The sequence below is a fragment of the Microcaecilia unicolor genome, unplaced genomic scaffold (assembly GCF_901765095.1).
Source record: "Microcaecilia unicolor unplaced genomic scaffold, aMicUni1.1, whole genome shotgun sequence".
Lineage (NCBI taxonomy): Eukaryota > Metazoa > Chordata > Amphibia > Gymnophiona > Siphonopidae > Microcaecilia > Microcaecilia unicolor.
Genome location: NW_021963280.1, coordinates 101790 through 127668, shown reverse-complemented (window position 1 = coordinate 127668; position 25879 = coordinate 101790). Strand labels below are relative to the sequence as shown.

The window sequence follows — 25879 nt, the reverse complement described above, 5'->3', positions numbered from 1 at the left end:
GTGCCGACTCCCTCGGCGACCCAGAGCTCATCGGTGCCGACGCGGGGAGGCGACCGGTGTCGATGCCTTCTTCGACTTCTTCCGAAGCATGTCACCGGAGCTCCCCGGCACCGACGAGGAGGACGTAGAATCCAGTCGTCGCTTCCTCGGGGCCGAGGCCGAAGGAGGTCGGTCTCGGGGGGGCTGTACCGCAGGAGCCCTCAGGGTAGGAGGAGACCCACCCGAAGGCTCACCGCCACCAGCAGGGGAATGGACAGCCCTCACCTGCACTCCTGACGATGCACCACCGTCCGACGACATCAGCAGACGAGGTCCCGGTACCACCGACGTCGATGCAGTCGCCCGATACCTTGGCGCCGATGCAGAGGCCCGATGCCTCGATGCACTCGATACAGTGGCGGCCGAGGAAGATGGTCTGGACGCTGACGACGTCGATGCACTCGAAGATCCCGGTGCCGATGCCGACGAAGAGCCCGAGAACAACACGTTCCACTGGGCTAATCTCGCTACCTGAGTCCGCCTTTGAAGCAGGGAACACAGACTACAGTTCTGAGGGCGGTGCTCGGCCCCCAGACACTGAAGACACGACGAGTGTCTATCAGTGAGCGAGATTACCCGGGCGCACTGGGTGCACTTCTTGAAGCCGCTGGAAGGCTTCGATGTCATGGGCGGAAAAATCACGCCGGCGAAATCAAAATCCGAAATGACGGAAAAAGAGCACCAAAAAATTTAGAAGGGAGAAAATCTCGACCGAGGCCGAAAAGAGGCCTACCCCGACGACGAAAGAAAACTTATCGGGGCAAAAAGCTGGAAGTACGGGAAGGGGTTGGTCTGAAACCCGGGGGGGGGGGGGGTTTCCGAAGCACTTCCCGACACTTTAAAGACTTTTTTCCGAAGAAAAAACACGTCAAAAATAAATTTGGACGCGCGAGGTCGACTTTCCGGGGCTCGACACAGCGAAACACGACCGTACCGAGTGCGGACAAAAGAAGACTGGCCGGCTCGAGCCGGTTTCGGGCGGGAAGATGGCCGCGCATGCGCGGTGCGCGCGGGCGCGCGAGGACTAGCAAAGGACTTTGCTAGAGAAGTTTCCGATTGGAGGGGCTGCCGTGGACGTCACCCATCAGTGAGAACAAGCAGCCTGCTTGTCCTCGGAGAAGCATTTTAAGCTGGTAACAAGGACAGACAAGGTTTTGATCTGAAGAACTGGTCTTTAAAAGTGCTCATTACCTGCCAGACTCCAACACTTGCCGTAGGCTCAGCAAATGGGCGTTTGAAGACCTGGCACATTTTTAAGGCATCTGAATAAAACTCCGTGACATTGTTGAGTACTGCAAAGATTGCCGCCAAGGGGTAGACACATGAGAAAAGACTCACGTATCCAAACTGTAGGAATAGTTCCAAGTAATCGTCAAATGTACCCTAAAAAAGAGATGGAACAAAAAATTAAACACCATACAACTGGGGCGGGGGGGGGGGGGGGGGGGCGACATGCTTTATAATCAATCAGCAGCACTAGAATTATCTCACCTTCATATAATGCCACTGCCTAAATAAATCACTCAAAGGCAAATATAATTTCAATCTATCAGTACTGAAGTGCTAGATCCAAAATAATGTTTTTAGAACCTCTACAATCACATAGTAAAGAAACAGAAGAAAGAACAAAGGCAAGGGCAGGAGCACTGGAAGGCAGGTTGTTAAGGCTGAAAACTAGAAACATTCACTGTAATGTGTGCATAAGGTGTTAACCTCACCTCTAACATCCATTTCTACATCCCTCTCGCCATTCCCTTATAAAACACATTATGCTATGTTTACTCTTGTTCTGAGCAGTTGGGTTCACAGTGCACTCACCAGCCTGCTTCCCTTACAGAGTTTGTACAGTAAGCACATAATGAGGCTGTCATTGAGGAAAGCACATAGAGATTTTTTTATTGTACTGATACTAATTCTACAGTCATTCTAATGGATAAGGCTACCCTAGAGAGGAGCAAGGAGTGGTGTATGCAGAAGTTATAATCATCCCTATTCTCAGCAAAGAATTTTGGGGACTGATATTCAAAAGGGTTTAACCGGGCAGGTGAAGTTCCTATCCAGTACATTTACTCACACTAAGTGGAAGAGCTCCTAGGGGCACACGAGTTGTATTTTCAGATCTGTGCATGTCCGGGTCAATATTTAAACTCCACTATTGAAACTTTCATTAAACTGTGGTTAACAGTAAAATTATCCGTCTTAATGGTAGCCCACATTGAGATCTATACCTTTTAGTCTCTAATCTTTATTATATAGTCTAGCCCTGGATTATAGACTCTACCTCTAGGTAATCCAGCTATCTGATAACGCTTCCCCTCAGTCTGGCTGAAGCGTGTGAAGACCTCCTTAGCACATGTACATTTACTCAGACTAAGTGGAAGAGCTCCTAGGGGCACGAGTTGTATTTTCAGATCTGTGCACGTCCGGGTCAATATCTAAACTCCACTATTGAAATTTTCATTAAACATCAGCTACAGCAGCGGTTCCCAAACCTGGTCCTGGAGGCACCCCAGCCAATCAGGTTTTCAGGTTACCCACAATGAATATTCATGAGAGAAATTTGTATGCCCTGCCTCCACTGCATGCAAGTATCTCTCATGAATATTCATTGTAGATATACTGAAAACCTGATTGGCTGGGGGGCCTCCAGGACCAGGTTTGGGAACTGCTGAGCTACAACATTTAAATCATTCATGGATATTGTGCAAAACTACACAGACATCGAGTGATGCTGAATGTCTGTTTAGAATGGCAAGTGCTGCCACTTTCCACATAGCTTTTTGGATAACATTGGGATAGCAATTCTTCTGTCTTAACTTTATTTGGATAGCAGGGGTAGACTGACAGTGGTCTGGGCCCCCAGGGAATAAGGGTCATGGGTCCCTGACCACCTATCAAATTGTCCCAATAGTGAATGATACATACCTGTAGCAGGTGTTCTCCGAGGACAGCAGGCTGATTGTTCTCACGACTGGGTGACGTCCGCGGCAGCCCCCACCAACCGGAAAAAAGCTTCGCGGGACGGTCGGCACGCAGGGCACGCCCACCGCGCATGCGCGGCCGTCTTCCCGCCCGTGCGCGACCGCTCCCGCCAGTTGAATGACTAGCAAAAGATGAAACACACAACTCCAAAGGGGAGGAGGGAGGGTAGGTGAGAACAATCAGCCTGCTGTCCTCGGAGAACACCTGCTACAGGTATGTATCATTCACTTTCTCCGAGGACAAGCAGGCTGCTTGTTCTCACGACTGGGGTATCCCTAGCTCTCAGGCTCACTCAAAACAAGAACCCAGGTCAATTGAACCTCGCAATGGCGAGGGTATAACAGAAAATTGACCTACGAAGAACAACTAACTGAGAGTGCAGCCTGACCAGAATAAATTCGGGTCCTGGAGGGTGGAGTTGGATTTACACCCCAAACAGATTCTGCAGCACCGACTGCCCGAACCGACTGTTGCGTCGGGTATCCTGCTGGAGGCAGTAATGTGATGTGAATGTGTGGACAGATGACCACGTCGCAGCCTTGCAAATCTCTTCAATAGTGGCTGACTTCAAGTGGGCCACCGACGCTGCCATGGCTCTAACACTATGAGCCGTGACATGACCCTCAAGAGCCAGCCCAGCCTGGGCGTAAGTGAAGGAAATGCAATCTGCTAGCCAATTGGAGATGGTGCGTTTCCCGACAGCGACCCCTAGCCTGTTAGGGTCGAAAGAAACAAACAATTGGGCGGACTGTCTGTGGGGCTGTGTCCGCTCCAAGTAGAAGGCCAATGCTCTCTTGCAGTCCAATGTGTGCAACTGACGTTCAGCAGGGCGGGTATGCGGCCTGGGGAAGAATGTTGGCAAGACAATTGACTGGTTAAGATGGAACTCCGACACCACCTTCGGCAGGAACTTTGGGTGGGTGCGGAGCACTACTCTGTTGTGATGAAATTTGGTATACGGAGCATGAGCTACCAGGGCTTGAAGCTCACTGACCCTACGAGCTGAAGTAACTGCCACCAAGAAAATGACCTTCCAGGTCAAGTACTTCAGATGGCAGGAATTCAGTGGCTCAAAAGGAGGTTTCATCAGCTGGGTGAGGACGACGTTGAGATCCCATGACACTGTAGGAGGCTTGATAGGGGGCTTTGACAAAAGCAAGCCTCTCATGAATCGAACGACTAAAGGCTCTCCAGAGATGGCTTTACCTTCCACACGATAATGGTAAGCACTAATCGCACTAAGGTGATTCCTTACTGAGTTGGTCTTGAGGCCAGACTCTGATAAGTGCAGAAGGTATTCAAGCAGGTTCTGTGCAGGGCAAGAATGAGGTTCTAGGGCCTTGCTCTCACACCAAACGACAAACCTCCTCCACTTGAAAAAGTAACTCTTTTTAGTGGAATCCTTCCTAGAGGCAAGCAAGACCCGGGAGACACCCTCAGACAGACCCAACGCAGCGAAGTCTACGCCCTCAACATCCAGGCCGTGAGAGCCAGGGATTGAAGGTTGGGGTGCAGCAACGCTCCGTCGTTCTGCGAAATGAGAGTCGGAAAACACTCCAATCTCCACGGTTCTTCTGAGGACAACTCCAGAAGAAGAGGGAACCAGATCTGACGGGGCCAAAAGGGCGCTATCAGAATCATGGTGCCGCGGTCTTGCTTGAGCTTCAGTAAGGTCTTCCCCACCAAAGGTATGGGAGGATAAGCATACAGGAGGCCGGTCCCCCAATGAAGGAGAAAGGCGTCCGACGCTAGCCTGCCGTGTGCCTGAAGTCTGGAACAGAACAGAGGCAGCTTGTGGTTGGTCTGAGAGGCGAAAAGGTCCACCGAGGGGGTGCCCCACGCTCGGAAGATCTTGCGTACCACTCTGGCATGGAGAGACCACTCGTTGCGGTTGCAATACTCTGCTCAGTCTGTCGGCCAGACTGTTGTTTACGCCTGCCAGGTACGTGGCTTGGAGGAGCATGCCGAACTGACACGCCCAACGCCACATCCCAACGGCCTCCTGACACAGGGGGCGAGATCCGGTGCCCCCCTGCTTGTTGACGTAATACATTGCAACCTGATTGTCTGTCCGAATTTGGATAATTTGGCAGGACAGCCGATCTCTGAAAGCCTTCAGTGCGTTCCAGATCGCTCGGAGCTCCAGGAGGTTGATCTGCAGATCCTTTTCCTGGAGGGACCACAGACCCTGGGTGTGAAGCCCATCGACATGGGCTCCCCACCCCAGGCGAGATGCATCCGTCGTCAGCACTTTCGTGGGCTGCGGAATTTGGAATGGACGTCCCAGGGTCAAATTGGTCCGGATGGTCCACCAGAGCAGTGAAGTGCGGCAACTGGTGGAGAGGCGGATGACATCTTCTAGATTCCCGGTGGCTTGAAACCACTGGGAAGCTAGGGTCCATTGAGCAGATCTCATGTGAAGACGAGCCATGGGAGTCACATGAACTGTGGAGGCCATATGACCCAGAAATCTCAACATCTGCCGAGCTGTGATCTGCTGAGACGCTCTGGTCTGCGAAGCCAGGGCCAAGAGATTGGTAGCCCTCGCTTCGGGAAGGTAGGCCTGAGCCGTCTGGGTATTCAGCAGCGCTCCTATGAATTCCAGAGACTGAGTAGGCTGGAGATGGGACTTTGGGTAATTTATCACAAACCCCAGCAGCTCCAGAAGTTGAATAGTGCACTGCATGGACCGGAGGGCTCCTGCCTCCGAGGTGCTCTTGACCAGCCAATCGTCGAGATATGGGAACACGTGCACTCCCAGCTTGCGTAGATACGCCGCCACCACCACGAGGCACTTTGTAAACACTCGTGGGGCAGAGGCGAGCCCAAAGGGCAGCACACAATACTGAAAGTGCCGTGCGCCCAGGCGGAATCTGAGATACTGTCTGTGAGCTGGCAGTATCGGGATGTGAGTGTATGCGTCCTTTAAATCCAGGGAACATAGCCAATCGTTTTTCTGAATCATTGGCAGAAGGGTGCCCAAGGAAAGCATCCTGAACTTTTCTTTGACCAGGAATTTGTTCAGGCCTCTCAGGTCTAGGATGGGACGCATCCCCCCTGTTTTCTTTTCCACAAGGAAGTACCTGGAATAGAATCCCTGCCCTTCCTGCCCGGGTGGTACGGGCTCGACCGCATTGGCGCTGAGAAGGGCGGAGAGTTCCTCTGCAAGTACCTGCTTGTGATGGGAGCTGAAAGACTGAGCTCCCGGAGGACAATTTGGAGGCAGGGAGGCCAAATTCAGGGCGTATCCGCACCGCACTATTTGGAGAACCCACTGGTCGGAGGTTATGAGAGGCCACCTTTGGTGAAAACATTTTAACCTCCCTCCGACCGGCAGATCGTCCGGTACGGACACTTGTAGGGCGGCTATGTTCCCGTGGATCCAGTCAAAAGCCCGTCCCCGGCTTTTGCTGTGGAGGCGCAGGGGGCTGCTTAGGCGCACGCTGTTGACGAGAACGAGCGCGCTGGGGCTGTCCCTGTGCCTGACGAGGCCTTCGGGCCGGCTGGTTGTACCTACGCTTCGCAAAAGAATAGGGTGCAGCCTGCCGGGCCCGGGAAAAACGTCCACCTGTGGAGGTGGATGCTGAAGGCGCCCGGTGGGAGAGCTTGTCGAGAGCGGTTTCCCGCTGATGCAGTTGGTCCACCATCTGCTCGACCTTCTCGCCAAAAATGTTATCCCCCCGGCAAGGGACGTCGGCCAGTCTCTGCTGGGTGCGGTTGTCCAGGTCAGAGGCACGCAGCCATGAGAGCCTGCGCATCACTATACCTTGGGCTGCAGCACGAGATGCCACGTCACAGGTGTCATAGATACCCCTGGACAGGAACTTTCTGCACGCCTTCAGCTGCCTGACCACCTCCTGATAAAGCCTGGACTGCTCCGGCGGGAGCTTCTCGACCAGGTCCGCCAGTTGATGCACATAGGTCCGCATGTGGATGCTCATATAGAGCAGGTATGATTGGATGCGGGTCACGAGCATGGAGGATTGGTAGGCCTTCCTCCCAAACGAGTCCAGAGTGCGAGACTCCCGCCCCGGGGGCGCCGAGGCGGTATCCCTCGAACTCCGTGCCCTCTTGAGAGCAGAATCCACGACCGCTGAGTCATGGGGCAATTGTGGCCGCATTAGCTCTGGGTCAGAGTGGATCCTGTACTGGGACTCTGCTTTCTTGGGAATGGTGGGGTTAGTTAATGGTCGCACCCAGTTCCGAAGCAGCGTCTCCTTAAGGACATTGTGCAGCGGCACCGTGGAGGACTCTCTAGGTGGTGATGGATAGTCGAGGACCTCGAGCATCTCGGCCCTCGGCTCTTCCACAGAGACCACGGGGAAGGGAATGCTGATAGACATATCCCGCACAAAGGAGGCAAAGGAGAGACTCTCAGGAGGTGAGAGCTTCCTCTCCGGTGAAGGCGTGGGGTCCGAGGGAAGGCCCGTAGACTCCTCTGAGGAGAAATATCTAGGGTCCTCCTCTTCCCCCCACGAGGCCTCATCCTCGGTATCGGACATAAGCTCATGTAGCTGAGTCCTGAACCGGGCCCGGCTCGACGTCGAGGCACCAAGGCCTCGGTGTCGTCGAGCGGTGGACTCCCGCGCCGGCGGGGACGAAGCTCCCTCCATCGACGTCGACGGGGACTCCACCTGCGTGGCGGTCGAGACCGGCACCGCAAGCGGCAGCGGTGTCGACGGCCCCGGCGCCGGGCTAGAGCTCGCCGGCGCCACAGTCATCGGCGCCGAGGGCGCAAGCACCCCCGGCGCCGGCACAGCCTGGCGCATCAGCCCTTCCAGGATCCCCGGAAGGATGGCTCTGAGGCACTCGTCCAGGCCCGCTGCCGAGAAAGGCGGTGGGGCCGGTAGGGGTGTCGGTGCCCGGATCTGGTGGGAGCCAGGAGACTGCACCGAGGTGCCAGGACCCTGTTGCGTCGGCACCTCTATCACCGACGGGGATCTCTCCTCTCGATGGAGACGCTTCGGCGTCGACTCCTCTCCGACGTGCATCGAGGGCGACCGGTGACGGCGCTTCTTATCCTTCTTCCGATGCCCGTCACCGGCGCCGGGAGGCATGGAGGAGGAGGATGACGATCCCCCTCGGTCTCGAGGAACCGGGTCAGACAGGGTTCGGTCCCGTGGGCCACGGGCTGAGGGAGTGACCGGGGCCGACTGCCCACGCGGCCTCTCACCTCTACCCTCACCGGAGGACCGGCGGGCCGACGGGACCTGTTCTCCTGGGGTCGATGCCATCGGTGCCGATGTCTCGGGCATCGATACCGGTACCGAAGGACCGGGCGTCGATACCGATGCCGTCGAGGTCGACGTCGAGGGGCCGGCGCAAGTTCCAAAAATACGGTCCCGTTGAACTTGCCTCGCAACCTGAGTCCGTTTCCGGAGACCGAGACACAGGGGACACGACTTGAAATTGTGCTCCGGCCCGAGGCACTGGAGGCACCAAGCGTGGGTGTCGGTCTGCGAGATGGGCCGGCCGCACCGACCACACTTTTTAAATCCACTCGGGACCTTCGAGGACATCGACGGAAAAATCGCGTCGGCGAAATTAAAGTCGTCGATGGTGGCGGAAATCACACCTCGAAAATGAAAAACGACAGTGCGGCCACTAGGCCGCAACGCTACGTCCCCGCTGGAAGCGAGGGAAAATGGGAGCGCGTGCTCCTTTTTTTTTTTTTTTAAAGAAAAGAAAAGTGGAGCGCGCGGCGATAAATTAAATATAAAAGAAAATAAAAAGGTTCGCGTAAACGCGACGGTTTTTCCGGGGCTGAAACAGAGAGAGCGGCACAGGCACGACTCTCTCCAGGCGCGGAAAAAAAGGAACTGGCGGAGCGGTCGCGCACGGGCGGGAAGACGGCCGCGCATGCGCGGTGGGCGTGCCCTGCGTGCCGACCGTCCCGCGAAGCTTTTTTCCGGTTGGTGGGGGCTGCCGCGGACGTCACCCAGTCGTGAGAACATGCAGCCTGCTTGTCCTCGGAGAAAGTAAAGCTACCCCTGCTGGATAGTCATCTGGTTAGCAGTCCGACTATCACTGCTTAATGGATAGCTATTAGTTCCACCCACACACTATCCTAGCAGGCAGTTGATAAATATATACAGATAGCACCATTGAATATCCACTGCCAGCACTAACTAAGGCATTTATCCAGATAAAGGTTGCCATTACCCAGATGAATACCTTCAAATATCTGGTAGGTTATTTCACTCAACGTTTTCACAGATACTTTGCACCTGTGGCAACTTTCAAAGGGAAAGAACATATATATTTTCCCTCTGAAAATTAGGTATAATGTATCAGTGGATGTTGCCCCCTTAAAATTTAGCACCTTGATCAGATGATGTGTAATAAACACCTTGTCAAGAACTATTTTAGAGTGTTGTGACTCTCCTTATCTATGAAGCACAAGTTTCCCCACACACACATCTATTAATCAAGATTGCTAGTTCCCAATATCTTTTACATTTTATTTTATGTATTCCTCAATTTTTATATTTCATCATTCCAACCATAGCAGTTCATTGCGGATTACAACCACAATGTAAAACAGCTTACAAATACTGAGACAAACAAACATAGTAACATAGTAGATGACGGCAGAAAAAGACCTGCACGGTCCATCCAGTCTGCCCAACAAGATAACTCATATTTGCTGCTTTTTGTGTATACCCTACTTTGATTGGTACCTGTGCTCTTCAGGGCACAGACCGTATAAGTCTGCCCAGCACTATCCCCGCCTTCCAACCACCAGCCCCTCCTCCCAACCACCGGCTCTGGCACAGACCGTACAAGTCTGTCCAGCACTATTCCCACCTCCCAACCACCACTACAGGAGCTACAGCAGCAGTCTTTCCTACTGAACTGTGTGCTAAAAGAAGCAGAGAAAATGGGAGTCTTGAAAGCCTGAGATATGCAACAGTTAATAATAAATAAAAATTAAGCTGCATTGAGCAGAAATGGACACAGTTTCTTTGTTTCAAGCTTTGACACTGAAGGGCTGCAAAACTCCTTAGGAACTGGCTCAGTGATCTTGGAAGACACCTCAGTCATACCACATGAGGGTGGTCCACCTAGGTGGACAGAACTCTCGCTTGTACCTCTCTCCCATCTGCTGATTCTATCATGTGCCTGACTGGTTCCAAAAGGACAGGCTTTGATTTGCTAGTATGTGGCAGTGAGCTCTGATACCTCTGGACATTTTACAATCCCTTCACATGCATACTGAATTGATGAGAAGGAGAAAAAGGTTTAAAAGATGCTCTGAGGCAGGAAAAGGGAGCTGCCTAGAAACCTCACAGCTGCATGTTATTTGTCTGACCACCCATCTCCCACCTTAAAAAGTTCTCACTCTGCATGCTAACACATTTTCTTTCACACTGGCCTCATAAAACTATCTCCTATATTTCAAGGAGATATTATATATTCCTGAGGTACATGAAATCAAAATTTCCCATTGTTACTGAGTTTCTTAGAGATCTCCAGTGGAGAAGGTGACTGAGGGAGTGTTTGACTCTTGAAGAAAACACCCATAGAAGGTGATCTCTCCACAGGAGAAAGGAAAGTCAAATGTACAACCAGTGGATCCAAAAAAGTCCTCTCACAAATGGTGTTTCCCAAACAAGGTCTTTATTAAAACAAATAAAATGACCCGACACGAGTCGTGTTTCGGCCACAAGGGCCTGCCTCAGGGGTCTATAGACCTTTTGTGCAAAACGAATAATAAAACAAATGACTCACGGTCAATTTGTATAAAATGGTATCTTTCCCCTCCCCCTTCACAAAAAAAGTGCAGTTTGGAAATGTAGATTTTACAAGACCCCTGAGGCAGGCCTTTGGGCCAAAACACGGCCATGTCGGGTTGTTTTTATTTTCAATAAAGTTTCCTCTTTGGACCTACCTCACTGGTTTGTTTCTGTTTCCAAAACTCTTTTTGACATTTAGGGGAATCTCATGCCTCATAAGATTCCCACATCAACAAGGTGTGAAGTTTGTTGCGCCAGTACCAAAATGTGGGGGGAGAAGCCTGCAGTCAATGATTTAAAGTACATTTCTGAGCTAATATGTATGCCCCCCTACCCCGGGCTCCTGAATGAGCCAGATGAATCAAGAGGACTCCCTCCAATGAGAGAAACCAGGAATGGCCAAGAAGTTGCTGCAAATAAAGTTGGAGAGACACCCAAAAGACCTGAACCAGACGACAGATCCACATACCATTGGCAAATGTATTATCCTGATCCTGGCATTTCAGACAGCAAGGAGTATCTGTGCAACCTGCGAGAAAGGCTCCACGTTGCAAGAAATAGGCCTAATATAGTACCCTATAATGACATTCCCAAAGCTCGGCTTGGTAAGTTTAACAGTTGAAGACTCACAGTACAACGCAATGGATACTCAAGATCTCTCGCCCATGCCTCCTGCAAACCGCATAAGGAGCTGTCTGTTGCCCAGATAATAATTTGTGAAACCACGATATAGACACTTGACCTGCTGATTTCTTTTCAAGAAATTTGCGAAGCTTTAAGGCAAACTAGGGAGTCATACTAGCAGCATTCATGCTATGAAAAGAACTAGCCAATTGATAGTAGGCAAAACAATCCCGCCCGGAAAGGAAAACGTCTATTGCAATTCCACAAAAGACAGCAAAGTACAATCTACATGCATCAGATGTTCCAAAAATATGATACCCAGCAACCACCACCGTTTAAACACTTTGTTGTCCATTCTAGGGGTAAAGGTCACATTCCCAACCACAGGCAGCAGCACATTGCTAGTAGAGAGTTGACCTCAACTTAAAAGCAACTCTTTCCATAAGTGCCAGATAGGGCGTAACAGAATGCTATTATGAATGCGAGAAGGGAGTCGGCCAGTTGTAATATGCAAAAGAGAGAGAGAATGCTAAGGTCTAAAAAATGTCAACTCGAAAGAATAATCTGTATACCAAGATGACTCCCATACCCAGTCTCTCAGATGATGTAACAGAAAACCTGGTTATAAAGCCTGAGATCTTAGACAAATTACCTTTCTTCTTTTTTTTTTTTGGGGGGGGGGGATGTTTGAATTTAAAAAAAATGTAATTAAAAATAAAACAAAACAAAAAAAGTAAAACAAATCTTTTTCTCCTGCCTACATTCTAATGGACTGGTGTGTCTTGTCTGTGCCTCAAGATGCTGCACTAGGAATACACAAGACTCTGCTTTATTGCACTCTCAAGGGGTAGTTAAAGAGTGTAGGTTTGCTATCCTGTGAAGGGGAACTCGTGATTTTTTCAGATTCATATAGAGAAATTGTTCTAGAAACAAAGTAATTGTTTTGCTTGAAACTTAAAATTTGCGTTCTTCATTGTAGACACTGACATAACAGTGGAGGAGTGGCCTAGTGGTTAGGGTGATGGACTTTGGTCCTGGGGAACTGAGGAACTGAGTTCGATTCCCATTTCAGGCACAGGCAGCTCCTTGTGACTCTGGCCAAGTCACTTAACCCTCCATTGCCCCATGTAAGCCACATTGAGCCTGCCATGAGTGGGAAAGCGCGGGGTACAAATGTAACAAAAATAAAAAAATATTTCACTACAACAAAACTTACAGAGTCTAATCAAGTCTTTCTCCTGAGCTGTCTTCTTGCTAGATGGTGATCTGAGTACATGGATTGGTTATTAGGAAGGAAAGAAAGTGCATTACTTCGTACACTACTCCTGTATTACCTACAGTACCTCAATCTTTAACCAAAGGCAAACATCAACGAAAAGGTCTTGATTCCCCCCAACCAAACCAAAAAAAAAAATCCAGATCAGTCTTAACATCCACCGGAACAGAATTCTACAGTTTGAAGCAATCGAAAAAGCTTGATCACAAGTCACTGCAAGGTGAGCACATTTGACCATCAGTACCACAAGAAGGCCAGTGTCCCATCAGCAGAGACTGGTCAGACAATCCCTTAAAAATCACTTTTGCCTGCTTCTGACATCCTACATCCTTCTATTAAAGTAGCTCTGCCTCTTATTCACAGTAAAATTCTATACTTGCACGAATGGGAAGGCAGCTGGTGTGTTTATGCTGATATTTGAAAAAGAAAAAAAAAAAGTAAAGAAACTCAGCTCTTCTTAAATTAACCAACTATCTCTCCCCTTTTGTCATGCCCTAGCTGACCAAACAGGAGCTTCTGAAGCAGCTCTGGACTGGTGGTCTGGAGCACGGTCAAAGAAGGAAAGAAAGACAGCAGGACTGCCAGTCATCTGACAAGTACTAATTAAAATATGTTTTCTTCTATAACAGAGTCAATGAAAAGGAAAAATACTCCCGAAGTTGTTCCCTTTTTATTACAAGGGCTCAGTGGCATAGGAAGGGGGGGCGGTGGGGCGGTCCGCCCCGGGTGCACGCCACTGGGGGGTGTCGGCGCCTCACTGGTTCCTTGTTCTCTCTGCCCCGGAACAGGTTACTTCCTGTTCCTGGGCAGAGAGAGCAGGGAACCAGTGAGGCGCCGACACCCCCCAGCGGCGTGCACTCGGCGGATTGGCTCTCCAGCCCGCCCCTCACCGCCTTACAGGTATGTTCTCGGGGGGGAGGGGTTGCGCAGCGGCGACCCGCCCCGCCCTCGCGACGCCACTGCAAGGGCTACACTGTAACTTAGAGCACATAAGAATTCTTCTTCGTGCAGAAGAGCTGATCGTTCCACAGGCCTCAGTACAGAAAGCTTCAGTGTAATACTCACCAGGTAAGTCCCCATTTCCTTCTCCAGCCTGACTTGCTCCACAAGTGAAAGCTCCCCATCCACCTTGAGACATTTCATTGTACGTTTCAGCTTCTTATTGTGTCTCTTTTGAAGCCAGAAGGGTAGTAAAGCTTCCACAAACTGATTAAGGATCTGAGAAGTTATCAGAAGAGTAGCCAAGCTCTTAAAAGAAAAAGAGTTATACATTACATATTTCGTTAACTGCATATTAAGCAAGATAATAATATTACCAAGTAAGATATTAACGGTAATATATTACTTATAAAAATAACAAGTAATTGTAATGATTACTTTTGGGCAAATATAATGAAATAACTGTAATCATTACTTTTTCAACTAACGAGTAATATAATGTCACATTACTTTATATAGTCACAGTAACATTACTTTTATTAAACAAGTAAATAGTAAGTGTAATATATTACTTTTACAAAGTAACTCGGGCAGCACTGCATTCTGGAAGTCATACAATGTTTAGATAACACAGCCACTTGTAAATAATAAACTGCCACATCACACCAGGCACCACTGTCACAATTCCGTATACGTGTAATAAGGCACGAGGGGGGCCATTCTATAAGCGGGTGCCTCATTTTAGGTGCTCCGATATCTCAGGGTGAAAGTCTATTCTAGAATGGCATCTAGGTGCCTGGATTCCATTATAGAATACTGTCATAACCCAGCATCAATACACCTACAGGAATGCCACTGCGGTTAAACCAGCAATAGATCGGGTGCAACTACAGTCGCATAAATGTAACAGGAAAGTGCACAATGGACAGTATTCTGTAAATTATGCATATGCATAAGAACATAAGCGTTGCCATACTGGGTCAGTTCGTCAGTTCATCAAGACCAGTATCCTGTTTCCAACAGTGGCCAATCAGGTCACAAGTACCTGGCAAAATCCTAGAACAGTAAAACAGATTTTACGCTGCTTATCCCAGGATTTAGCAGTGGAGCGACAGCCCTGCCCATACCCCTCCCATGTTCCTTTTGAATGCCCCCCTTGTATTTCCACATTATAGCGCTTAGTTGCCTGCTGACACTTATGCAGATAAGCATATGCTTACCTGTTAAAGTGCACGTATTCTGTACATTCATGCACTCAAGAGGCATGTAGATGTGGGCACCTAGTTATAGACTTGCCCTTAAGCGTCTTTCACCTACCCAATGCCTACATTCAACCAAGTAACAGCAGCCATCCAAGCAGACTGTTCGGACTATCTACTTCAATGCTTCTTGATTCTACTGCTTTAAAGTACATTTTTATTAAAATAATACATTTCATTTGTTCTTTTATAACAAATTCTGGATTAGAAAAGGAATCACACCTACTGTTTATCAAAATCATCATCTCCCAGGTGCACAGTTTGTGCTGTATTGGTCACTTACATACCTCAGTAACAGCATCCGAGTTATATGGGCATGGACAATGAGATACGAGGAGCTTTAGAAACTTTAAAATATCAACTCCTCCTTAGGAGTGAACAAAATAAACCAGAAGGCAGAGGGTGACCTTCATGACTCTTTTCAACCACTGAACTATTTTACAATTTTTCTAATACATCTTTAATGAATAAACAAAAAAGAAAAATCATTTGTCACAGGGATTATTTGTAGATAGTAATATAAATCGAACACACAAGCGGGAGATGTCATCCACCACACCGATAAAAATAACGTACAGACACCACCCCTTTGAATCCCCTCAATCTAATACAGAGCTTATAAATTATCTCTCTAAATCTCTCTTATCTGCACTCTTCTCCTCCACTGCTAACTCCATACTCCGTTCCTTTTATCTTGCTGCACCATATGCCTGGAATAGACTTCCTGAGCCGGTACGTCAAGCTCCATCTCTGATAGTCTTCAAATCTAAGCTAAAAGCCCACCTTTTTGATGCTGCTTTTAACTCCTAACCCTTGCTCACTTGTTCAGAACCCTTATTTTATCATCCTCACTTTAATATTCCTTTATCTCTTGTTTGTCCTGTTTGTCTGTCCTAATTAGATTGTAAGCTCTGTCGAGCAGGGACTGTCTCTTCATTTTAAGTGTACAGCGCTGCGTACGTCTAGTAGCGCTATAGAAATGATAAGTAGTAGTAGTATCGATGCCCCAGGAAGGTGGATAGGTATCTCTGAGAGAAAAGCTATTTTTCCCGGGTATCTATTAGAACTCCAGTAAATTGGAGTTGTTGCGACAGCTGTTAAGATTGATTTTGGATAGTTATGATGAAACCAAGTGACTCTTCAAGCGAACTGCTGTTTGAAAAGATTAGTTGGCCTCTTCAGGAGAAGAGACCTTAACCAACCAATTGTCTACATAAGGAAAAAACAAAGGGGCTCTTTTACTAAGGTGCAAAGGCGCCTATGCATGTCCAATGCACATCAATTTGGAACTACCGCGAGCCCCAGGCGGTAATTCCATTTTTTACGCATGTTCAATATGCGCGTCCAAAACTATTTTTTATTTTCTACCGCTTGGCACTAACCGGGTGGTAATCGGCAGTGTACGCGTGCTTTACGTCTCTGCGCCATTCATACACGGTCCAGTGATCATTTATGCTTGCAGAGACTGACCAACAAACAGTTAGAGCACAAGAGGAGCTCAGGGTTTAGGTAGCCATTCAGGGCAATTACATCACTTCCTCTGGGCCTAGAACTATTTATTTTTAATACACATATGTTATACACATGAGTTTTCGGAACCTCAAATATACTTCTCCAGATGTCTTTTTTGCTTGCTGGTGTTGCTGCTTTAAAATAGGGCGCCAGTAAAATCTGTGACTACTGCTTTTGAGCAGGAATACACAGGAACCATTCTAACCTGCACCTCCTACTTCCACAGAGACATTTCTTGCAAATTTCTGCATAACTAAAATCAGACAGTATTGGGATAAAGGCTTTTTGTTCAAAAGCCCAGACTGGTGAAGATATGCTATATCCCTGCCTGGCACTGCTGCAAAATTAATTCTATTGCCCTTAGTTTAGTTTATTGAGAATTTGATATACTGCCTTTCACATAACATCAAAGCAGTTTACAATAAAAATGAGAAAAGGAAAGGAACTATACATTTCAAGCTAGAAAACAATCCACCCCTCAAGGGCAGTGGAATGCTAGGGATCACAGGTGGGCTTTCAAGAATACCTTAAATTTAGGGTATGACTGCTCAGTTCGAAGATCTGAAGGAAGGGAATTCGGGAGCAAAAGAACGTTGAGTTGAAGGGTATTAGGGACACCAGTTAAAACAATGTTACAATAATTCAAATGGGAAGTGACAAGAGAACACATTAGAGTGGCACGAGATTCATCATCAGGGTAACTGCAGAGGGAACGGATGAGGCGGAGATAGTGAAAACAAGACTGAACTACTTTGCAGATGTACCGACCAAAAAATAGTTGTGGGTCAAAAATCACTCCTAAGTATCTCAGAGTCAACTAGTGTCACAGGTCAGTTTCTAATTGACAGCACCAAGGAGGGAAAGGAAGAATGACCTGTCACCCATAAAGCAAGTGTCTTAGAGAGGTTCAGGACCACACGGTGAAAGACAAGCCAATTGTCTACAGGCAGGTATGGAGAGCTAAGAAATGAGGATTGTCGGGATCCTGAGTGAAGACTAGGAGGATATCATCAGCAAAGAAATATGATCCGACACAAAAGGAGTGGATTAGGAAGCCAAGGGACTCAGGAAAATATTGAAAAGGATAGGAGAGAGCACTGAACCTTGGGGAACTCCATAGATAAGAGGACAGAGTGCTGATTGTGAGGATGGGAGTGAGACAGAGAATGAACGATCGCTGAGAAAGGAAAAGAACCATTTGAGGATCATCCCAGAGATACCAATAGTGGAGCGTTTAGACAGAAGGAGTGACTCAAAAGATCAAAAGTTGCAGACAAGTCCAAAGAGATCAGGAGAGACGAGCTGACCTGGTCAAGGGCTGAATGCAAATAATTTAGCAGTGAAGTAATGATAGTTTCTATAGAATGGCTGGGGCATAAGCCTGACTGAAAAGGATGGAAAGAATTTAAGGCTTTTACATGCTGAGTTAGTTGAGCGAGAGCCACACTCTCCATTATTTTAGCAGGATTGGGAGATTTGAGATGGGTCTGTAGTTTTCAAGAATACCAGGGTCCAGAGTGGGCTTCTTCAGGATGGGTTTAACAGCAGCAGACTTCCAAACATTCAGAAACACACCAGTTGAAAGGCTCTGTGACCAGTGCCAAGGAAAGTGGTAAGAGGCCATGGCAAGGAGAGTAAGCCAAGAAGAACAGACATGATCTAGTTGACAGGTTATCTTGTGGGAGAAGGCAACCAACTTTTGATATACAGCCAGTGAGGGGAGAGTGAACTTTGACCAAACATGTGAAAGTGATGGCACAACTGTGGGACTGGAAGGAGAAGGGGGAACAGGGGAGGGAGATGAAGGGAAAGGATGGGGAAGGGAGAGGGAGGTAACAACAAATGGAGTGACTTGATTTTATCAGCAAAGCAGCCTGCAAATGCTGGAGCATCAAGAGAGGCAGGGTAAGAAAAAGGAGAAATGGCAGAAAGTCCAAACACAATGTCGAACAACTATTTCAGGCAGTCAGGGGCCTTAGAAATCAGGGAGTAGTAGTCCCATCTCGCAGACCTAAGCTGAGAACAGTGAGAATGAAGAATCAGCCAATAATGCTGGAGGTCATCCTGAAATTTTATCCTCCACCAGATGCATTCTGCTTTACGGAGTTGCCTTTTAAGTCGGTGAAAATCCCCACAATACAAAGCCCTCCGACGAGCATTGCTAGTGGAAGTACAAACAGAAATATTATCAGTTACGAAAGTTTGGACAGTAGTAATCCATAACACAGCTTGACCCGTAAGAGAGCGAGAGAGAAAATCTGGAGGAAAAGCAGTCAAGAGAGGAGAAAGTGCAGAGGGGTCCTACAGTATGGGATGCAGGCAGGGAGATGTGTGTCACAGGGGCAAGAACAAACGAATATGTGAGGCCAAGGGAGAAACTTAGGACATAGTGGCCAGAGAGGGAGGAAAATTAGCATATCAGGCCCAACAATAAGGCAATGTTTTTGTTTGAAAAAGTGTTTCAAAAATTCTACCTCACTTTATAATTGAAACTGCGACAAGGAAGAGGTACCAGGGCCTATATGGGGCAGCAGAGAGGTGGTGGGGGTGGTAGCCCGAGCAGAGCTGGGGAGGGAAATGGCAGTAGTGACTGATTAGGGCCTGGGAGAGAAACAGCAGCAATCTGTTCAGGACCAGGAGAGAGAATAGCAATGTCATGAGAGAAAGAGAGAGAGAGAGAAAAAGCAAAGAGGAGGAGAAGAAGAAAAGAGGGGCAAGTAGAAGAAAGAAAATAAGAGGTGGAAAGGTGATGACAGAGATAAAGACAAAGAGAATGACGAGAGAGGAGAAAAAGAAGTATTCATATTTTCAAATTTTCCAGAGAAACTCTCATGATCTGACCAATATGCTGATTAACTAAGAGCCTCCATATTATGCTTAGGAGCCCTTTGGGGGGGGTGTCTTTTTCATACTATCACATTCTTAATACCACTCAATCAAATAATTATATTAACAATTAAAACTGGGACTGAAAATAGAGTATATGAATGTGACTCAACATCGAAGATTAGAAACAGATGATAGCCTTAAGGCAAGGAAAAGAGAAGACAAATTTTAAGATTGGTTTTAAGGAAGTAAACAGTGGGAGCAGGATAGGCTACCATTAGAAAGACAACAAAATGAAGGACACACAAGCCAGAAAACAAAGGTTGTACAAAAAGACAAGTACGTTGGGAAACAGAGAACAGGGACAGAGATGGGAGGCAGTGACAGGCTGTGAAAGGAGAGCTAGGTAAACTAAAATACTGGCTCTCTGAGAGGTCAACGTTTAGTATGTGGTCAACAAATAGTAGCCCCCAATACAGAATACCTTAGATTTCCTTCTGCATCTTAAATCTACTGGAAAGGTGTAAGCCAAATTTAAATTCAAACATTCTGGGATCTGCCATAGAGGAGGATATCTGCTGACCATATAAGCTGGTAATGTGTGTTCTATAAAACACAGGTTAGCACACAGAGAGGCTTATTTTATAAGGAGGTACCTTATTTTCAGTACCAAGAACATGCATAGTTGGTGGTACTGTAGCTAGTTACACATATATGCGGTCCTGTATGCACATAAATGGTCTTTTTCCCTCTGAGAACGATTTTATAGGTATGCATGTAGAAGTTGATGTGCACATGGGCGGATTTTGGGCAGAGTGCACAATTACGTGCATAGGCTATAAAAATCTTGTAATTTACACACATTCCTAGGTGTGGGCAAATACACCAGCTCTAGGGACAATGTAAACACCCACACCTGTAGTTTAGATGCAGGTTAGGCTACGTACACTTTTATAATAGAAGTATGCACCAGCTTTCCTTCATGAAATAGCACCTAAGTAGGTTCCTATTTTCTAGGCGCCTCCTTATAAGTTTACCCTGGAATGTATATACAGGGAAGAACCAAATATCTTTTTGTTGGCACTTTTTCTTTTACTCCACCTCTCCCCCATGATGACTGTCCTGAGTGATCTTTCCCTGTTCAGCTCAACTCTTCAGTGTCACGTTTCTGCCACAGAGGGTTGCTCCAATAGAGGAAGCCACTTTTCCTCCCACCAGGCGATCAAGTGAGTCACCTCAAACACACTCGACCCCCACTGGCTCTATCATGCAGAAGGCTCAGATCCAAGTCTCCTAGGGTGCCATTCATTGTGCTGCTTCAAGCAACTGGGCTAGGCCAAAATGCCATTTATAAAACCAAAATTTTCAATATGCTAGGTTCAAAGAATGGCAAGATACTAAGCTTGATGACCATTTGGACTTACTCAGGGGAAATTTATCCAATGGGTTAGTTTAGTGAATACTGTGACAATAATGAACCTCACTCCTAAGCCAGAGTACATGGAGTATGATCTTAGTTAGAGGGTAACCGAATTTCGGTTTCAGAATTTGCACTGAAACTGACCTGAAATACTGGTTCGGCCGAAGATGCCTGTGTATTTTTGGCTGACACCAAACCTCTTCCTCCCTCCCCCCCCCCCCCATGCCCTACTTCCCACCCAACCACTTGAGGCACTCCCCAAACCAAATTTACTGAAGCCCTGATGGTCTAGTGATCTCTTCGGAGGTAGGAATGAACCTTACTCGTTCCTGCCTGGTGCCACTGCTCTCTCATAGTGGCACTGGTGCTCTAGTGGCCTTCTTGGGGGCAGGAACGGACCCCACTCGTTCCTGCCCTGTGTGCTGCTCCAATTCAAATTGCTGCCAAGATTTCCTATGGAAGTCTCAGGAGGCTGCAGCGAGTCCTCTGTCCATGCTAGTTCCAATTGGAAAATGGCTGATGGGACCGCCCATGGCAGTCTTGGCAGCCCTGGAGGGCACTAGACCACCAAGGTTTCACTAAGGTAGGACCAGGGTCAGGCAGGAAGGAGGGGAGGGAGCAAGAGAGAGCGATCTAAGGGGAGGAGCGCCAACGGGAGGGGGCTTTTATGGTCGGGAGGATGGAATGGGGGAAGCAGTTTCATTTACAGTTTTGGTTTCTCCCAAAGCCGAGCAGCCAATTTCAGTTGTAGATTCGATTTTGGCAGAAACCAAAGATCCTGGATTCAGTCGGGCTCTACTCTCAGTCTCTCAAATTTACTGCTATCGCTCACCATAGAACCTGCATTGCACCCAAGAGGGCTTCCTTCTGGAGTTCATAAGGCAACTTATCAAGCTTGTGGCACCCAAAACAATGGAAAATATTTCTGTATCTTTCTATCACATTTTCTTGGTCTCGGACAGCATTTCTTGGTACTTGAGGAACCTTTCTTTCTCCACACGATTCATAGAGTAATCACTTGGAACTGACACCTAGGGCTCAGTTTAAGTGTGATAAGATCACAAATAAGGCCTCCCACAGTACAACAGGAATGGCTGCTGAATACCCATAATTCCCTTCTGGGTATGTGGGCACTGCTGCCACAGCACTACTAGCCCCTACAAATCCCTGGTACAAGAAAGCATTCCAATCTCTCTTCATGTCCTCTTGCTCAGTAGTGGCTGATGTCATTACCAAGTCATCTGTCTTGGTGGGAAGGGTGGGCGGAGTAGGGTTACCATTCGTCCGGATTTCCCCGGACATGTCCTCTTTTTGAGGGCATGTCCGGGGGCGTCCGGCGGATTTTGCCCGCGCCCACGTTTGTCCGGATTTCTGGACAAACGTGGGCGCAGGTGCGGGCAGGCGCGTGCATGCGGTGGGCGTGTGGGCGGGCGATCGGCGCCATGGGTCTGGTCTCCCGTCCCCTCTCCTTCCTTACCATGTACCCTGGTGGTCTAGTGACGTCTTCGGGGCAGGAAAGAGCCCCCTCTTTCCTGCCCGGAGCGCTGCCTCCCCTGTCTATCATCCTTCTCAGTCTGGCTGGGGATTCAAAATGGCCACCAAGAGTTGAACTCTCGCGAGGCCGCTTCAACTCTCGGTGGCCATTTTGAATCCCCAGCCAGACTGAGGAGGATGCAGCAGGCAAGGGCAGGCAGCGCTCCGGGCAGGAAAGAGGGGGCTCTTTCCTGCCCCGAAGAGAAGACGCTACTAGACCACCAGGGCTAGACAGTAAGTGAGGGGGGGGAATGTGACGGGGGGAGGGGACTATGTGACGGGGGGGCGGGGAATAGGGGCGGAATGAGGACCTGAAGGGGGCGTGACACAAAATGGTAACCCTAGGGCGGAGGAGGTAAGAGGTCACTGAAGTTCATTCATTCATTAGTGCTCCCTATCACAGGGTTGAGATATAAAAGCAAAGTAGTGAATCTCACTCCCCACCTCCAGTATACTCTTGCTCATAAACAGAGCACAGCAATTCCAAAATTCTCAATCCAGAAATTCTTACAAGTGCTATAATTCACTAAAACACATTATTTACACATTTTTCTAGTTTCACTTTTAAGTTTTCTATTTCATATTTTAAAGCAGGACAAGTATAGCATATTCTGAGGATATCACAATATTTCAGTTCTAAAAACCTTCACCCCTAATTCTATAAAGTGAGACGCTCAACTTTCTGTTTAGCCCACAAAGTCGCACATGCAGTTTATAGAATAAGGTCAGTTGTGCGTGAATCTCCCACAGAGTTAATAAATCCCAGGCAGTTAATAAATCCCAGAGTTAATAAATCCCAGAGTTAATAAATCCCAATAAATAAATAAACTTAATTGGAGTTAACAGGCAATTATTGGCTATAAATAGCCTTAACTGGAGCTAACTGCTACCAATGAGCACTTATGCGTGTAACTGCCCTTAGTTGCTACTCTGTAAGTTGCAAGCTCAAATTCCAAGGCACCTAACTTCACTGGGGTGTGTGAATATGGGAGGGGCATGGGCATGTCAGGAACTTAGGTGCACAGGTTCTAGAATACCGTCATTTATGACCTAACTGCTGACAGTTAGGCACAAGCGTTTACACCCTAAATGCTTGTGCCCAATTTAGGCACATAGAAGCAGAGTTACGCTAATGTTCTATAACAGCAGCTCTGCGCGGAACTACTATTATAGAATTCACGTTCAGTGCGCATTATTCCTGCGCCTAAATTTCAGTGCCATTTCTTGAATTTACCCCATAGTCTCTAAGTAAAGCATAAATCAAGAAAACTTTTTTCTGTCTTAAATTGCTCATGAGACTAAAAGATCTTGTAACTGCTGCAAATTTTCGTATAGTGTTACAAGTAATGGATTCACCCATTTTGGATTACTGCAATTCTCTTTATTAGGCCGGTTTGGTTTCAGGTGTGTCTAGATGTGGGCACATCACAACAGCTTATGCTCCCCGGACAAACTCTTACTTGATATACCATCCTTCAAACGTTTTAGATTGGACGTACACCGCGATACTATATGTTGAAGGAGCCAGTTTGTGGAGCACATTACCTCTTGATTTACGGACTATCCCAGTGCTATCACAGTTCACGAAACAATTGAAGACTATTTACTCAAGCATTTACAACATGATGTGTCCTTTTTGGACTTGAAGCTAGAATCAGTCAAGGTCATCATCAACACTTGTCATTTTTAGGCAACACAGGATAACAGACCTTACATTTTAAATAATCTATAGATTTGTTTAATTAGTACTGTTTATTTTATTTTGTATGTTTTGATGTTGTACCCTGCCTACAATGTTTGGATAGTTCAGGTAATAAATATTTAAATTCACATTTTATACCATTAAATTGAAAGAACAAAGTTTGTTTGCTGTTACTTCTTGTAAGTGCTGCTATAAGAGGAGCTGTTTCAAAAACTCACCTGACGCAGAAGTTTCATATCGTGCAGGACAAAGGCAATGTAGAATAAGGATGCAAAGCAATTTAGGAAGTTGAACTGCAAAAAGTAAATAGCTTTGTTAAGAAATGGATTTTAAAATGCTGTACGTGACATTTACATTTATACTACGTTGAATCAGCAAAGAAAGACTGAGATTTAATCTTTACTTAGTTTTGCTCCACTAGGCCACAACAATATCAGCGCTCGATTGTGGAATGGTTTACCCAAATCAGTAAAAACTACTTACGATCAACCAACTTTCAGAATGTCACTGAAGACCACCTTATTTAGAAAAGCTTATGCTAAAGTCTCGCATTGCATTAGTGACTCCTGAACTGTTACTGTTATACGGACGTATTGAACTCTTCTGCACCTTTTCCCTTTTCTTCCTCTCTGTCCTTACTCTCCAACTACTTCACCCTTAATGTAAATGATTGTTTGTTACTAGATTGATGTAAGCCTTTTTACACTGATGTAAGCCACAATGAGCCTGCCCGTGGGTGGGAAAATGTGGGATATAAATGCTACACATAAATAAATAAATAAAAGATCATGAAAGACCTTGTTTTTTCCTGATGCATATCACAAATTTATTTTTATTTTTGTTACATTTGTACCCCGCGCTTTCCCACTCATGGCAGGCTTAATGCGGCAGGCAATGGAGGGTTAAGTGACTTGCCCAGAGTCACAAGGAGCTGCCTGTGCCGGGAATCGAACTCAGTTCCTCAGTTCCCCAGGACCAAAGTCCACCACCCTAACCACTAGGCCACTCCTCCACTCCTTAACAAAAAATGTAAAACTCAACTCTCTCCCTCCCACTTAACCTATAGCTGAAACAAAAAAAATATTCCCTCCACTCCTGCCACAAGGGGCCACATATACTACCGAAAATCCCATTGCACATTTTCTCTCATTCATTACAGTCCCACTAACCAAAGACACAAATTGAGGATCAACACTATTATTCATTCTGCTACTGAATATGACCTCGTGTGAGGAGAGGGGCCTTTATCTTCACTCCCATTTTGTGAGTGGGCCCATGAGAAAGCATGCACTGTTGACTACTTTCACAGTGATCATAAACAACAACATCACCTGACTATATCAACATCCGAGCGAAGGACTTTGAAAAGATTTTAAATATTTATTTTACCCTGGCTACTAATTTAAGTCATAAGTAAAGAGTGGACTTTTTAAAAATTATTCTGCCACTTTTTGGGCAGACTGCATAGACCCTACAGGTCTTTATCTGCCACTATAACTCAGTAAGAGGGAGTGAGGCTGGACACAGGTGACAAGATAGTAACAGCTTACACATCTTACACAGGCATCACATTAAACACCACAAAGCTACCAGAGTGACACTCTGTGGGAGAGCACTTTGCAAGACCAGAGCACTGTACCAATTACATTATGGTGAGAATACTAAAAGGAAATTTTAAAACAATTCAGGAATGTCATGAGATAGGAGGTAGTGTTCTACTGTGGATCAAAAACTGGTTAAAAGATAGAAAACAGAGAGTAGGGTTAAATGGTCAGTATTCTCAATGGAGAAGGGTAGTTAGTGGGGGTTCCCCAGGGGGTCTGTGCTAGGACCGCTGCTTTTTAACATATTTATAAATGATTTAGAGATGGAAGTGACTAGTGAGGTAATTAAATTTGCTGATGACACAAAGTTATTCAAAGTTGTTAAATCACTAGAGGATTGTGAAAAATTACAAGAGGACCTTATGAGACTGGGAGACTAAGCATCCAAATGGCAGATGACATTTAATATAAGTGCAAAGTGATGCAT

General features: G+C 47.0%; 1 protein-coding gene across 1 annotated transcript in view; it reads right to left on the bottom strand.

Moving 5' to 3' along the window:
* Positions 1 to 1230: 1230 nt before the first annotated feature.
* LOC115459141 (anoctamin-10-like) overlaps positions 1231 to 25879 on the bottom strand; it is a gene marked incomplete at its 3' end in the record, with an annotated part of 115383 nt that continues 90734 nt past the window's right edge. Inside the window, exons 8-10 of the mRNA XM_030189015.1 lie at positions 24067 to 24141; positions 13723 to 13905; positions 1231 to 1422 (exon numbers count right to left, since the gene is read on the bottom strand). Of these exons, the coding sequence (XP_030044875.1) occupies positions 1231 to 1422; positions 13723 to 13905; positions 24067 to 24141 (450 nt within the window). The remainder of the gene's footprint in view (positions 1423 to 13722; positions 13906 to 24066; positions 24142 to 25879) is intronic.